Source organism: Olea europaea, unplaced genomic scaffold (assembly GCF_002742605.1).
Source record: "Olea europaea var. sylvestris unplaced genomic scaffold, O_europaea_v1 scaffold682, whole genome shotgun sequence".
Taxonomy (NCBI): domain Eukaryota; kingdom Viridiplantae; phylum Streptophyta; class Magnoliopsida; order Lamiales; family Oleaceae; genus Olea; species Olea europaea.
In genome coordinates, this window is record NW_019265206.1 from 383,438 (window position 1) to 399,657 (window position 16,220).

At 34.0% G+C, this 16,220-nt stretch overlaps 2 protein-coding genes across 2 annotated transcripts; one reads left to right on the forward strand and one right to left on the reverse strand.

The window, feature by feature from the left end:
- The first annotated feature begins 675 nt into the window (after positions 1-675).
- Positions 676-1,716, forward strand: LOC111390451 (zinc finger protein GIS3-like). The gene has a single exon (XM_023015499.1). The coding sequence runs from the start codon at positions 775-777 to the stop codon at positions 1,438-1,440; it is 666 nt and encodes a 221-aa protein (XP_022871267.1). The 5' UTR covers positions 676-774; the 3' UTR covers positions 1,441-1,716.
- A 10,562-nt stretch (positions 1,717-12,278) lies between these two features.
- LOC111390457 lies at positions 12,279-14,215 on the reverse strand. Its single transcript, XM_023015506.1, has 2 exons — positions 14,095-14,215; positions 12,279-12,968 (listed from the first exon to the last, which is right to left on the reverse strand). Exons 1-2 carry the CDS (start codon positions 14,213-14,215, stop codon positions 12,286-12,288), a joined length of 804 nt encoding a protein of 267 aa, XP_022871274.1. The 3' UTR covers positions 12,279-12,285.
- Between the last annotated feature and the right edge of the window lie 2,005 nt (positions 14,216-16,220).

Genomic DNA, 16,220 nt, shown 5'->3' on the forward strand with positions numbered 1-16,220 from the left:
CTTAAGAAGATTTTCTAGACAGGATGATGGGGCCAAATGACAATATGAACATTATCAGAAAACAAGAAAAAATGAAGAACAAGACATCATTTACTATAGATTACATGGGGCAAAACTTAATCATTTGATAGTTCAACCACCCTACAACACTCACATGCATCACATTCTTTACTTAAGCTTCCACTTTTCTTACATTAACACAACAAAAACAGCAAAATGAATTGACATTTGCCCTTCAAATTCATGTACTATAATTAATTATTAGTTTTTAGTACAAATTTGGAATCTGAAATTCAAGGGTATTTTAGGTATTCCAGTCCTGGTGATTTGAAAATGGAGTATATCATGTCAAAAAACCAAATGCAATCCATCGGGTCCCCAAGTGTTTCTTTGGGTACTGCCCCCAGTTTTACTCGAGGTAAGATCTGATTTTCAATTTGCTATCCATCTAATTACAAATTAAAACATCATGAAAAATTAAAATCGATGTTAAGGTTCGAAAATTAAACTGGATGACAACTTTAATGTTTTGTGATGTGTCAATTTACAATTGGATAAACAACAAAAATAGATAGCGGATCTCACCCTAATTTACTCTCAACTTTCTAGGGATGTCCGCAGCCCCCCCCCCCCCCTCTATATATATGCATTGTATCTATCCTTTACACTGCCCACAGAAGCTTAAACTCTTGTAAACTTGTATAAGTACCCCACATATGTATCAACTCTCTAAATTTTTCTCTTTCTCTCGGTAGAAAAAACACATACATATATATGGATATGGCAGAGCTAGAGTATCAGAGTAAAATAAGTAATGGAGGCTTGAAGCTCTTTGGTTTTAACGTAACAGAAGAAGAAGAGGTAGAATCCACCAAAAGACGAGCAGGGTCGTCGGAGTCTGGCGTTTTTCCGACGCCCGAAGGACGGAAATACGAGTGCCAGTACTGCTGCCGGGAGTTTGCTAATTCACAGGCCTTAGGTGGCCATCAAAACGCCCACAAGAAAGAGAGGCAACAATTGAAACGTGCACAAATGCAAGCAAACAGAAACGCCGCCGTGTCTTATATGAGAAATCCTATAGTCTCCGCCTTTGCTCCGCCTCCTCATCTACTTTCTCCGACGGGTCATGTGGTTCTTCCCGCGGCGGTACAGCAGTCTCCGTCGTGGGTTTACGTTCCACGCGCCGCACCTCCCTTCCATGTGTCGCATGGGTGTGTGTTTCCAGCATCTACAACTGGGAGGGGTATAGGGAACTTATCGTATGCCAGCAGTGTAGCGGAATCCAGCTTGACAAGTGTCACGGGTCAACCGGTTAAGGCCCATTCCGGGAAGCTAGATGGGCCTTCGTTAAGTAGATTTTCTAGACCGGATGGTGGGTCCAATTTCGATGATACATTTGGGCTTGATTTGCATCTCAGCCTCGCGCCAGCCGAGCCGTAGATTTAGCCGAGATGTAGTGACGTAGGAAAGATTGCAATTTGCATAGGACAAAAATGAATAAAGAATAAATTAAAATCTTGTTCGTATGCTACCCGGTCCAACCTAGTCCGTTCACAAGAGACACTACACGACTTTGGAGTTCAGGAGTTCATTCTCAAGATAAGTTTGGCTTGGCTAATCAGCTGGCTAGAAAGCCGATGTTAATTTATGGGTAGTCAGAGTTTGTACATTTTAAGATTTATTTATTTGTTTCTCAAGGAAAATTTTCTTCATGCACTGGCTATCTTATTAGCTTGATTCTGAATTTCTGAATTGTAGTCTATAAAATTCAGACAATATAAAATGACCGAATAAAAAAAAATGTAAAATACAAGAAAACAGCACCTGACAATAAGAATAGTTTGAGTTAAATACAAGAAAATAATAATGTAGAATTAAAGACACCTTTTAATAGATTTTTCGTTTTATGAATATGAAATTTGGTAGGCTTAACTAGCATGAATGTGGTCAGGTATTAATAGGCATTGGCAATAATAAATTTAGGCATTAGATTTGATAAGGTTGTCAAAATGTATAATATTTATGAGTAATGCTATTTGCAGTGAAAATTGCCAGTAGTCGTCCTATGTGGTATACACTTAGCAATTTAGTATTTGATACATAGATACGGTAGTTATTTTTTGAATTATACATCAAATGAAAAACTACCAAGTATACGCCACATAGGGCGACTGCCGGTAGTCTTCACTGCAAATAGCATTATTCAATATTTATTTTAACTTTAATTCCACCTAAATCAGTGGCAGAGGGAGGTGGGGCTAGTTGGACTGCGTGACTTTCCTTTTTTTCTTAAAAAAAAAATAAAATTTATATATATATATATATATATATATATAATTTGTGTTTTAAAATCCTTTTTGTAGTTAAATTTGGTTCTCACTGGATCAAAATCTTGATTTCGTTGCTGATATAAATATGATAGAGTATAGACTTAGCGTAAAAAAGTGATAAGAAAAGATAACATGGATAGTGTCACTTTACAATTGAACTGAGCCAAAATGGTTGGGAGAGAAGATTGGATTTTGTTAAAAAATAATGAATAATCAACCAATTACGGCTTCTGTGTTTAAGAAAGTTTACGTGTAAGCACGAAAACAAGATAATGCATGCTTAGCTAAGCACCCAAAAGCCAAATTTAAAAACCCTAAAAATGGTCAAAAGAAAAAGATCCATTTGTTCCCTCAAGATCGCACCTTCTTTTCGGTGCAAAGTAAGTCTGAAAATTGTTTGTATATGTCCCAAATCGGCGCCTTTGTGTTTCTTGTGGACTTTTGCTCATCCCAGAAGTGGCCCTTACGTTACATCATGGAACACAACAGATATACTCTACATATTTTGGTAGGTTGAATGAGAGAGAGAGAGAGAGAGATGACTAGTTAGGTATGTCCTATTCACTTTCGACCAATTCATATATTGAAATAAATTTCTTGTTATCAATTACTAATAATCATGAAAGCACTAATGACAATTGTGGGGACTGATGGAGCCAAATGAACACACTGGAAAACAAAATAACAGAAATTAATTTGGATTGGATGCTTTTCTTATCATGTGAAATTTTGTTGAGAATAGGTGTCTGGCGTTATGTTTGGAAAAGAAAATTAGAGGGAAAAGAAAACGAGAGGAAACATATATAGTTAGATACGATATTACCTTCTGGTAACTTTACCAATGCTCAATAGTTAATGGATAGGTTCCCTTCTCATTTTCTTTCCTCCCAAAATTTTTCAATACAAACCCTAATTTGAAAGATGGATTTGCAGGCATAATCATAGATGAGTTGAAAAATAGCGAGGAAAGAGAAGTTTCTTCTTGGACATGTGACTTACGAGTAAACAAAATACAGCAAAAAGTAGTTGGCATGACAAAAATCAAGAAACTGTGAATGAATTTTCATTCCGACAAAAAATATATTGGGTTTATTCAGGGTCCCATTAAATTTCCTTCATCATCAGTGCATTTAAAAGATGTGACAGAAGCTCATGTAATTCAAACAAGAAAACCCATAAACTCTTGTGTTAGTCACCTTCTAATGTAGATTTCGGTCACAAAAGTAGAAGTTAAAGGCCAAGGGGACCATTCATGTGCCGACAGTTTACGGTATTTATTTGAATTTCCATGCGCTTTAATTTTTGTCTCGTGCTAAAATTTTAGAGTAATGCTATATAGTTTCACCGAAGTTGCAACTCCAGACTAGAGAATACTAGATGACAGGTTAAATGAAATATAAAATTAAATAAGTTATTTAATTTTACATATCAATTAATGTTACATTAACGCCACCTAAATTGAAATTGCAACTCCAGTCGGACTAAATAACATTACTCAAAATTTTAAGGTTGGACATTACATATGTGGGTGTGGCCAGTAAAAATAACAAGTATCTTGCTTCAATTGATTCTTGATCTGTAAAAACTAATTGTTCGATTTTCTATCTAAATACATAATTGGTTAAATCATTAACAAGTAAGTTAGATGCAGACAATTTCACTAGCTAGCTCCAAGGCAATCATGTCCATGATTTGCTCTTAAGAAAATATATTTCCATGTTTGATGAGTTTAAATTCAATGTATTGAAGTGTCTTTTAATGTACCAAAATATGGACAAGAATTTTCATTCATTTGCTAAAATGTAATTCAACTAAACAAGAATATTACTTATTTAAAAAAAAAATCATTTATTTATGTACTAATTTATTTTTTGAGTATTTCTTATAATTTGATTAACGTTTTAGTCTCAATCAACGGAAAACAGTTAGAATATCTAGTATATCTGTCTTCTCCAGCAAACCAACACAATTGTTTCCATGAAACCATTTGATTATAGAGTTGAATGCAATATTGTTATGTGGATTTTGTGATTGATGATTGATCAGATTCCTAGGAGTTTCGGATGGTAATCAAATACCTAGTTAGCTCTTTCAACCTGATACTCTTTTACATAGATCAAATCGAGTTATAACAATGTTTATGTAAGTTATAATAAATAAGTTGTCCCATGACAAGTTAACATGATATTACTTGATTCTTGTAATTTTGTTAGTATAGGCGACAATGACAAAGCTAAGATTATTAACAACAAACTTTGGATACAATAAATGAATTCTTTTTCGTTATTTTACAAAAACATTATTTCACATTCTTCGATTTTATTCTTTTTAGGGCCGGATTTTCAATGATATTGGTATTGCTAAATTCTTTAAACTAAAACTTGTACATAATCGTTATATCTAAAATGTGATTCTTTTCACATGAGACAAACTTTGCTATAGATAAATTGTTCGATGTCAAGATTGGCATAGAGAGTACAAGAAATATGCAATATCGTTGTCAAGATCAATAATTCTAGTATAATTATAATGCAAATAGAAAGAAATTATTACAAAACTTTTGATGTTGAAGAAATTATTACAAAACTTTTGATGTTGAAATTTTAACATATATACATAACTCTATTATGGTAAAATAATTTGATGGGATATTACACAATATTATGTCGATAAATTAATCAGCATCATTACCGCCATTGAATAAATTTGACAAACAATTAAGATTGAGAATTGTCGTCGTCAAAATTTGTCAACTATTAACGTTCTTGAAAAATAATTTTTGAAAATGCGAAATATATGTTAAACAAAAAAAGAAGACGGAGTATTTCTCTAGACACCCTTGAATGCTTAAGTTAATAATTGACCCCAAAATGCGAAAATAAATGAACAAGACTTTTTAGCCTATCGAAAAATTTTATAGGAAATTTTACTTATTGTTATGTTGAATATTGTGCAATATATGACCGGAGCTTTTGAACTTTAGACTGGACTAATGAAATCGTTACTAGAATGCACTTGACGTTTACTAAAAATGAGAGTAAAATTTACGTCTTAGTTTTACTGGTAGGGTTTTATATTATTATTTTTGAAACATAATTTTATCACATTGGACGATAATTTTTAGAGTTAGCCACTCAACCCACACGGATGACCACGCTCTCACATGGGACGAGTGGGTCCCGCATGAATTAAAAAATCCCCACTCCATGTGTGTGTGTGTGTGTGTGTGTGTGTGCGGTCTCTCCCGCGGTTCGTGTAGTATAACTCTAATTTTTAAATGATCGTGAATCTTACTTGACATGTGATGCTGAAATGTACTTGCTTAATTGATTGTTTACAGCTTTATGGAGTTGTCAAATTTAAGATAACTAATAACAAAATGGAAAAACATTATGTGATCTACATTTCCTTTTCCTATTCACAAACCCTTTTCAAACTTCTATTTATAGACAAAATGTCAAAAACTTCACCAAATGACATGTCTTTCTCCATACCATTCTAAGGATGTGAAGAGTCCCACCTGCCCGCTTCTTCCAGTTTGTGTTTTTGTGCATTTTAGAGTCATACATTTTGCAGCATTCTTATTCAGTGATTCCATTGATGGAGACTTGCTAACTTCAATCCATGTCCACTTCATCTTCTTATTATAGTGTTGTACTTGACTGTAGTGTCATGGGATTCCTTCACTTTGTTATTGCTAATGATCATTCTTGGTCGGGACCACACCAAGAACCAATTTTGGACTGACCAATTAAAAGTGTGTTGACCTTACAAATTGGCACCTGCACAAACTAGTCCTAGAACCGTGTTGGACCCGGTTATTTTGAAGGCTGGTCGACTCTTTTACGCGCATTCACACGAGAAAATCATTGCTTGACTTGCTAGTGGGGTGAGTTGAACTGGAGAATGGCTCGTCCCATTTAACAACCGTAGGTCTATACAAGCTTGACATGGTCCGATCTATGTCTATGATTACGCCCAAAGTGTAACGCGGTGATTGTAGTACAGTTTTGGGGTGTCGTATCCACAAGGAAATGAGAAATTACTTAAAGGGTCGAGTTGTATAAAAGAAATGTATCAATTTGAATTGTGGTTTGAATATCAAAATGTATGCAATTAGTATAAGCACCGGAATTCACTCTTTCGAATTGGGTCAATCAACATCAATTATTCATGCATTCTGCTAAAAAATCTAGGCTTTTGATAACACATTCTCACATTTGTTCATTGAAATGAGATTAAGAAGCATCCATATACATCAAGCATACGGAAGTAAATAACTCACCAATGACATAAATGAAATTGAAACTCAATAAATTTTTCGATCAAACTATAGAAAGAGCGTGCCTAATTCTATAAAAAATCTAATAAGAATTGAATCAATTTCAATTACCAATTCATAAAGGAAACCTAGATTTCTGTAATTTCACTTGCAATCCTGAAATTTAGAATTCCTAATAATATATTCCACATTTAGTTATTGAAACAAGATTTAAAAAGCGACAGTATACCTTAAGCATAGAGCAGTAATCAAATCACGTCAATAATTCAATTTAAATTTAAATTCAACCAATATTTTAATCATTCAATGGAAAAAAACATAATTGAATCCATGAACAATTTAATAAAAGTTAAACAAATATCAAAAGTATAATAATAAAGAAGAAATCTAAATTTCAGAATTATTCGACAATAAAAATCACATTACATGAAAGAAAAGATGTTGAAATCACCAAATCCGATCGAGATCCTTCGTAGCTTCGCCAAAGAATTTAGTTCTCCATGGATTTCTTGAGCCAAAAATCAAAGAAAAGTGATAGGTGGTGAATGGTCGTGTTTTTAGTCGAGATTAGAGCTTAAAAGTCATGTGAAACCTTGTAACCATAAGTGTTTGAGTCGATTAAGGAAAGCAAAATTTTCGTCACAGAAAAAGTCCATGCGGCTGTGCATGGTTATAACCCTTGCGGTCGCAGGGTTATGAAGTTTTTAGCCCTCCAAGTTTCGGTAACAGTGTGGGCGGCCGCATGGTTTTCTCAGCCGAACAGCTTTTGGTATTTTGGATATAGCTTTCTGTCTCGATATTCGATTGAGATGATTCGAGATGCATTGGAAAGGTAACTCAAAGGGCTACAAATTTTCTTCAGAAACCATCTTCAAATTCGATCATCTTCCATGTCAAAAATGGATCCCAATATGAGGCTGAAATCGATGCGTAACATTTTCGATTGAGAATTGATGTGTGAAGATGTTATGCTCATATTTCACTTCCTTTGACTTCTAATTGCCCCCAATTGACTCTTAGTATTCTTGAATTATCATTCCATCGCCCATCTCATCTATGAATTATTTGCAACTTGATCCCTAAACTTCCACTTCTTCTCACTTTGGTTCTTTTTCATTTGTTTCTTCCAAATTTCACCGTTTTCACCAAAATGCAACCTAAACCAAAACGTAAGAGTAATGAGTGCATTTTGGCATAATATAATCACATGAATGTAATAATTAAGAGGAGAAAATATGGTATTTTGCACTCTTATTAGTCTACTAATATACAAAGTTAGTAAGACCTTGAATTCTTTGACTTTCGACCATGCCTCATATGTTGAATGTTGTCTAACATTCCCTCACTCTATTATTAGGGTTTGAAAGTTCAATTTAATGAAATTGTCACCTAGGACTAGCCATATTGGTCCTAGATTGTTCGGTTTCGATTAATTGGGCTTTACACCCAATTTTGAATTCATTTTGGTTTGAAATTTATTCTAACCGAATTGTTTGGTTCAGTTTCCGATTGGTTCGAACCAAACTAATCTGACCAATTTTCACCCCTAGTAATTGATCCACATCATAAAATGTCTCTTCGAACATATTAAGGATCGTATTTTATTTTTATCTCTTAATTTAAGCTAACCGTAACCCAATTTAACTACTTTGATATTGGATCATCATTTAGTTCATCTTTAACAACCTATAGCCTCTATGTGATTATATAGTAACTGCGCAGTTCATGGTGTTCATGAAAGCCATAGTATTAAAGATTAACCATCCAAAATAACCATGAATGGCTACAATATTATAAGCTTCTTCCTATTTCTCGATGTTGAAATAAGACCAAACTCATGAGCTTATTATTTCAGATTGGAACAAGTTGACACATCCCCATTTTTATGTCCCCATATTCCCCCGTGTCCAAATACGTCAAGCTTTCTGAATGTGTTCGAATCTCAAATATTTCTGTGACTTCATTCAGGCTATAATTTTGCAAAATAAATCTGTTGGGTAACCCAGAAAACGTCGTTGGATGATCAAAACACTTGAGAGTTTAGATTAAACAAGGAAAGAGATATATTGTTCTGACTTTTTAGAATTAAAACACAAGCCAAACATGAATCTCCCAAACTTCAACGTCTTTCTTTAGAGAGAAATTGACACAAAATTATTACCATGTAGATGTAGACTTTCAATTTTAATTGTCTACACTTATAAAATGAAATGAACTAGCACAACTTCTAATGCACTGATGCCAACTTTTTTATAGTCTACTCGAATATAAGTTTCATATTTGATCGTGGTTCAACATTGATGTCATGTTGTTTACTTCACAATAGTTATCACTTCCATTTTCTCCCCCAAATGTTAAGCATCGAAAGATTATATAATAAACAACCAATATATAAGGCATTGAGCTCTCTTCTTAACTAGTTATGAAACAAAGAAAAATTCATAAATAAGAGGATAAGTATCACCTATTTCAAAACTAAGAACAAATGTTTCAAATTTAAAAAATAATGCATTTATTAAAAATTAATTATACATTTTATTAATTAAATATATAAAGATCAAAAATCTATACAATTTGATCACAAATTAACGATTTAGTTAATCACATATTATTTTTCTGTCACAAATCAAAATTTTTATATGTGACAAATTATTTTACGATCATAATTCAAATAATTTATATGTCATAATTTGTTCATCGGTCACAAATCAAACATATATAAGTCACAAATCACAATTATTATAAGTCACAACTTATTATACAATCACAAATTAACAATTTTTAAGTCGCATATTATTTCTTGGTCAAAATTTATCTTTTTCATTAGTCACATATTATTTATTGGTCACGAATTAATCAATTTAATGGTTACAGTCAACCAAATAATTTATGACCACCACTAACACTTACAACCACCATCTCCCCTCCCCATCCCATCCCATCCCACCCCACTGCTAGACCATCGTTGCTGCTCCCACAGCCATTAACACCACTACCACCACCGCCAAATTCACCCCCACCAACTCTAGATCCACCATCAGCCGAGCTTGATCCACCAACATACATATTATATTCTAGTTTGACAATATTTCTATCAAAGGTGATATTCAGCTAAATTGTTTACTATCAAATGTACCAATTAAGTTAGAAGTCAATCTTTATTCTGTAATAACTTACAAACATCTAAGCTAATAAGTATTATACTTTGGAAAACGTTCATAATATAGCAATCATATTGGGTTAAAGGTGCGAATTCGGGGCAGTCCAGCCAAGTGAGCATGACCTGGCCCTTGTTCAGCCCATCTAGGCCTACACGAGCAGGAAATCAACCAAAAAAAACTAAGGCCCTATTCGGTAGTAATTTTGAGAATCAATTTTTTGATCGTTAGAGAGAAAAGTGAATTACACCTGTGAGTGAAAAAATCAAAATAACGACTAACTTAGGAAAGTAACTATCAAAAAATCGATTTTTTTGGGTAAAAAATCAGAACCAAACGAGGGCTTAATTTTGTTGGGTTGCGGCCATCCCAAAACTTTTTCTTACTTTTTAATCACACATTCTTTAAAAAATTACTATTTTTCGAAACATATTTTCCCCAAAAAATGGGATCAAATGGGGTCTTTACCTCATCTGTTTTGTGGACGTTGCAATACTGAGAAGTGATGTTAAACTCAAAAAATCATGTTTCTTGCACGATTTTGGGGATTATCAAATTATTTTTTGTTGTGCGAATACTATTATAATTCTGGGACTTGGACTTGGGTGTTGCAATAATGTGAAGTGATTCCATGATAGAAAAGCCCTTAATCATAGATTAACTTCTAAAATACCCCAAGGATTCAATCCTTGTCTAATCCAGAGCTAGTCCTCTGGCCAGACAACCGAGGCATCTGCCTTAGGTCCAAAGCCATAGGGAGCCTATTCTGGCCCAAAAAGTTTTTTTTCTTAATATTAAAAGAAGGAAAAGAAAAATAGTTTTTTTCATTAATTGTATGATGATTGAGATATTTGTTTGTTGTTTTAATGTTAAGTTTTAAGTTGACAATATTTTGCATAATATACCGCTGAATTTTACATTTACGTTGATTTTGGAACCTAATTTTTGAACTTCGCCTCGAGTCTCGATAATCACGGAACCGGCCCTGGTCTAATCTCCATAGATATTGTCAAAATGACCTGAATTAAAGGAAACTCAAGACAACGTATTTCAACCAATTAACATTATAAAAACCAAAAAGCCTTAAAAATTCAAAATAAAAAACACAGTCATACATATAATTCTCTCATGCGACAGAACATTAAAATTGAAAGAAACAAAAGCATAGCATGGCAATAAATAAAAGAAGGATGCCTTGCTTTCCTGTCCCCTCCAGTACTTGACATCCTGATGCTACTATGCCTTGCATTTCTGTGCTTCTATCATGTCGTAACTTATGTAACATTTTAAAACTTATTTCAATCAAGTGACCCCGTTTAAATCTATTAATTTCACCAACGAAAATTTAAATTTAATTAACAACTATATGTGTTCAAGATATGTTTTTTATACCAGGCCAAAGTTTATATTATTTATTTATTATTATTATTATTATTTTATTTTATTTTTTTGTACAAGACGATTAGTCACCTAGATTAAAGAGAAGTTTTATGTTAGTTATTAAAATTTATTTCGTTCGTAAAGTATCACTAAAATTTGGTTTGCTATTTTAGTTTAGCGATTTTGTTAAAATCCATTAGTTTTCTAATGGATTGTCCTGCTTGAACAACCTTCATGTTGATACTACACAAAATTGTGCCCCCAAGGCACATCTATAAGTGGTAAAAGAGGAGGGTGGAGAAATTCAGCTTTGCTTGAAGCTGCCGCGTTAAGGGTTCGAATCCTGAAATATGGATTTGGCTCTTGGGTAAGTACAAGTGTACAAGTATCCTTCCACCCTATACTCTTGGAGGCATAACCTGCGATTTACCTCCCTCGTGATACTCTAGAGTAGGGGCGATGGAGGACCCTTAAGGTTGGGGTTCAACCTTTTTTTTTCTACACAAAATTGTTGTCTCTCATGTCAGATATATTCCTAAGAAACAATGATGAATTTCTACCAACGTTTGGAAACTGACTGGGACATTGACTGAAAAAGATAGAGGACAAAAGGGTCCGACTGAGATGGAACAACAACAATAGAGAGTAAATTAACTGTCATGATGATTTAATCGGAAGATGATAACTTTCACGTTTTAGGTATTTACTATTTTTACGTTGTAAACAAACCAGGTTCTGGTTTATTTGATTGAATCGACTAGTTCGGTCCAAGTCTAAAAATACTGATTTCAAATGCCTGATCAAATCGAAATAAAATATGGACTTCAACTATTACTAAAGAATAAATAAAATTTGATATTTACCATGAAATTTTAATGTAAGTTGAATAACTATTTATGTTTTAACAATGGTATTTCCATTAACAAACTGAGGGACAAGTGACCTCATTAGAAACAGAGTAGTAACGGATTAATCTCTTTTTAGTTTTTACCTTTTTAAGCTCAAAATTAAACTAACATGTCTTCTTTTATACTGAACTCATAGGATTCCTTTAGACAATAATTTAGTTGGTACAAACCATTATACAGAGCTCAATAAGGATGACAACTGTACAAAAAGATGAACACATCAAGAATCATCTTTTCTTCTTTTTGGATTTGCCATTGCAGAATAATGAACCTAAACCAAATAAAGTTACAGTACCTTTGGCAATGTAATTTGGAGAGAGATTCAAAACTGGATTAATGTGAACTCCATTGCCATAAGATGTGCTTGTACTCCTGTTCAATGGAGGCCTTTTTGGTGCAATATTGGAATAATTGTGGCTGGAAAGTGAAGAGTTTGTAGATGAGTATTTGCTCCTAGTTGGTGGATCTTTCATTGAATTCTGCTTCTGAATAACTTTTGGCAATGCTGATGGCTTCGGATTCGGGTTCGGATTCAGAGTCGAACCAGTTGAATTGCTTCTTGATAGAAACTTTAAAGATCTAAGCAATCCATTGTCAGAATTTAGACTGATGCTTCTTCTGAACTGCCAAAATGGCTTAGTGGGTGGCTTTTCTTCTTCATCACAGGCGTCTGATAAAAATTCTATGAGAGTCTTCTTCTTAGTAACTGTGTCTTCATTTGCTTTTTCAACAATTTTATGAGAATCTGTAGATGGATTTGGTTCAGTAGGCTCGGATTGATAAATATCTTTTGTGGGCTTGAATTTCTTGACTTCAACAGGGAGGATTTTGCCATTGGCAAAGAGTTCATCGGCAGATGAAAGTTCTAGCGAGAAATTATCACCAATAGAGAAATCAAAATGGAGGGGAAGGAAAAAATAATTATTATGAAACTTCAGAAATATTATATATTTGATTCAATATTATAATCGTTTAGGTCAGGGGTGTCCGTAATTCAATTTGGCTCATAAGACCATTCCAATAAAGAATTCAAGACATGCGATTAAATGATTTAATGTGCAGGAAATTATCGATTTGAATTGGAAATGATTGGCTCACATGTTAATTTATATAAATTAACTTTATGTTTAGTTTGATTGAGAGAGAATAAAAAAAATGGTTCTATAGTTGAGGGAGAATCAAACTAGAACTTCCAAGTCTTCAGTTGTGAGACTCGAAATTATTTAAATTTATATAGAATGAAACAGAAGTGAACATGTTATTCTAGTCTGGTTTAGGTGATTTCGAAGAAAAATACCGACACCAAATTTTAAGAGGTGCCACAAATTTGTTTGCATCATGCTATACAGAGTTGTTATGAACAACAAAGAAAACATCGGATAATTTTGATACCAATTTATTGGGATAATAGACGAGAAAACAAGATGACATAGTATGAGGTAATTGATCACAAACTCTAGAACAAAATAATTGGCAGAGGAAAGAAGAATTTATTATAATGTGGATTAATAATACAAAGATTTTATGTTTATAACTTAACTTTGTCTAACTTATAATGAGGTTAAACAATATAACTAAATTGTAGATAATAGTCATAAAGCCACATTTTTTGACCAAATGGTTAAGGTTGTTGATTTCTTAATGATTAAGAAAAATACATACATGCATGCAAATGGTGACGGTGGCAAAATTGGAGTTTCCAACTAATGATAGCCACAAGTGGAGAAAATTCCATCCACCTTTCCTCTTCATTAGGCAGTGGAATTTAATGCAAGTGGTGGCTAAATTTCCTATAAATATAGGATTGAAGTAGAGAGAAAAATAGTGCATGTAGAGAGGAAAAAATTTGTAGAAAGCAAATTGAGTAGAGAGAAAATTAAGAGAGTATTTCCTATTTGTTTTCTTCTAATTACGAAAGAGATTAATTATTGTTATCTCCTTATATTTAGAGAGTGTGTTGTAATTCTCCTACTATAATAAAATCCTCCTATACTTGCAAATGGACGTAGCCTAAATTAGGTGAACCACGTAAATACTTGTGTCTATTTTTAGCTGTGTTTTCTCAATTCCATTATTGTCAGCCAAACTCGACCCACGTGTTTTCTCCCCAACAGTGGTATCAGAGCCAGGTTCTGTGTAGGGTCGTTGTTCAGTCATAATATTGGTGAACAAAATGGCGACATAGTATGAGATTGAAAAGTTTAATGGGAACAATTTCTCATTATGGAAAATGAGAATAAAAATAGTTTTGTGAAAAGATAACTGTTTGGTGGCAATTGGACAAAGGCCTGTGAAGATCACTAACGATACTAAGTGGAACAAGATGGATAGCAACGCAGTTGCTAATTTGCACCTTGCACTAGCCAATGGAGTATTGTCAAGTGTGACGGAAAAAAAGACGGCCAAAGAGATATGGGATACGCTGACAAAGCTATATGATGTCAAATCGTTACACAACAAAATCTTTTTAAAGAGAAAGCTTTACACCCTTAGGATGATGGAGTCAACTACGATAACAGACCACATAAACACCCTCAATACTCTTTTTTTACAACTCACATCAATGGAGTATAATATAGAGGTGGGTGAACGTGCTGAAATCATACTTCAAAGTCTACCAGATTCGTATGATCAACTCATCATCAACTTGACCAACAACCTTGAAACTCTAGTCTTCGATGATGTTGCAGCTACTGTTCTTGAAGAGGAAAGTAAGCGCAAGAACAAAGAGGACAGATTGACAAGTTCACACTAAGCAGAAACTTTAACGATGATGAGAGGGAGATCAACAAAATGTGACTCCAGTGGGAGTCATAATCAGAGTATATCAAAATCCAGGAGTAAGAAAAATGCCAAAAGTCATTACTGTGGTAAGAAAGGGCACTTAAAAAGGGATTGTTGGAGTCTTAAGAAGAGTGAAGAAGCCAAAGGAAAAGGTCCTAAGACATCAAAATCTCAGGGTTGTGTAGCAAGTACCTCAGATAATGGTGAAATTTTATACAGCGAGGCAACAACAGTTGTTGAAGGCAGAAAAAAATTTTCTGATGTCTGGCTTATGAATTCAGGAGCTACATGGCACATGACACCAATAAAGGAATGGTTTCATCAATATGAGACTATCCCAGGAGGATCTATGTTTATGGGAAATGATCATGCCTTGGAGATCTCTGGTATTGGTACCATCAAATTGAAAATGTATGACGGTACAATTCACACTATCCAGAAGATACGACAGGTAAAAGGTTTGAAGAAAAATCTATCGTCTTTAGGACAATTAGATAGCATTGGCTACAAAACCCATATACAAGATGAGATTATGAAAATAATCAAAGGCACGCTTGTGGTGATAAAAACAGAAAAGATAGCTGCAATTTTGTACATGGTTAAAGAAGAAATATTACAAGAAGGAGAAGCATCTGTCGCATCAAAAAGTTCAGCAGAAGAATTAACGATGATGTGGTATCGCAAGCTTGCTCACATGTCGAAACGTGGTTTGAAAATTCTCTCAGAACAAAAGCTTCTTCCAGGGCTCAAAAATGTTTCATTACCCTTTTGTGAGCATTGTGTTACTAGTAAGCAACACAGATTGAAGTTCAGTAGTTCCACTGCTAGAAGTAAAGCTATCTTGGAGCTAGTCCATTTCGATGTTTGGCAAGCATCGATTATATCCCTAGGAGGTGCAAGATACTTTGTATCTTTTATTAATGATTACTTTAGGAGATGTTGGGTGTATCCAATCAAAAGGAAGGTAGGCGTTCGCAGTCTTCAAAATATTCAAAGCGCGTGTGAAGCTTGAATCTGAAAAGAAGATCAAGTGTTTGAGGACTGATAATGGAGGAGAATATAGTGGCGATAAATTTGATAAATTTTGTCAACAAGAAAGTATCATGAGACAGTTCACGACGGCATACACTCCACAGTAAAATGGAGTGGCAAAGCAGATGAACAGAACATTGTTAGAAAGAACTAGAGCAATGTTGAGAATTGCGAGGTTAGCCAAGTCATTCTGGATAGAAGCAGTCAAAACTGCCTGTTATGTGATCAATCGGTCGCCATCAACCGCAATTGATTTGAAGATGCCGATGGAAATGTGGACTAATAAATCGGCTGATTATTCTTGCTTACGTACATTTGGAAGTCCTGTGTACATTATGTACAATAC

Coding starts and splice junctions, on each gene's coding strand:
- LOC111390451 (XM_023015499.1), top strand. CDS start 775: ATGGATATGGCAGAGCTAGAGTATCAGAGTAAAATAAGTAATGGAGGC.
- LOC111390457 (XM_023015506.1), bottom strand. CDS start 14,215: ATGACTGAACAACGACCCTACACAGAACCTGGCTCTGATACCACTGTT. Junction 12,969..14,094: donor ACAGCTAAAAATAGACACAA/GTATTTACGTGG, acceptor ATTATTTTTTCC/TTCCCCTCCATTTTGATTTC.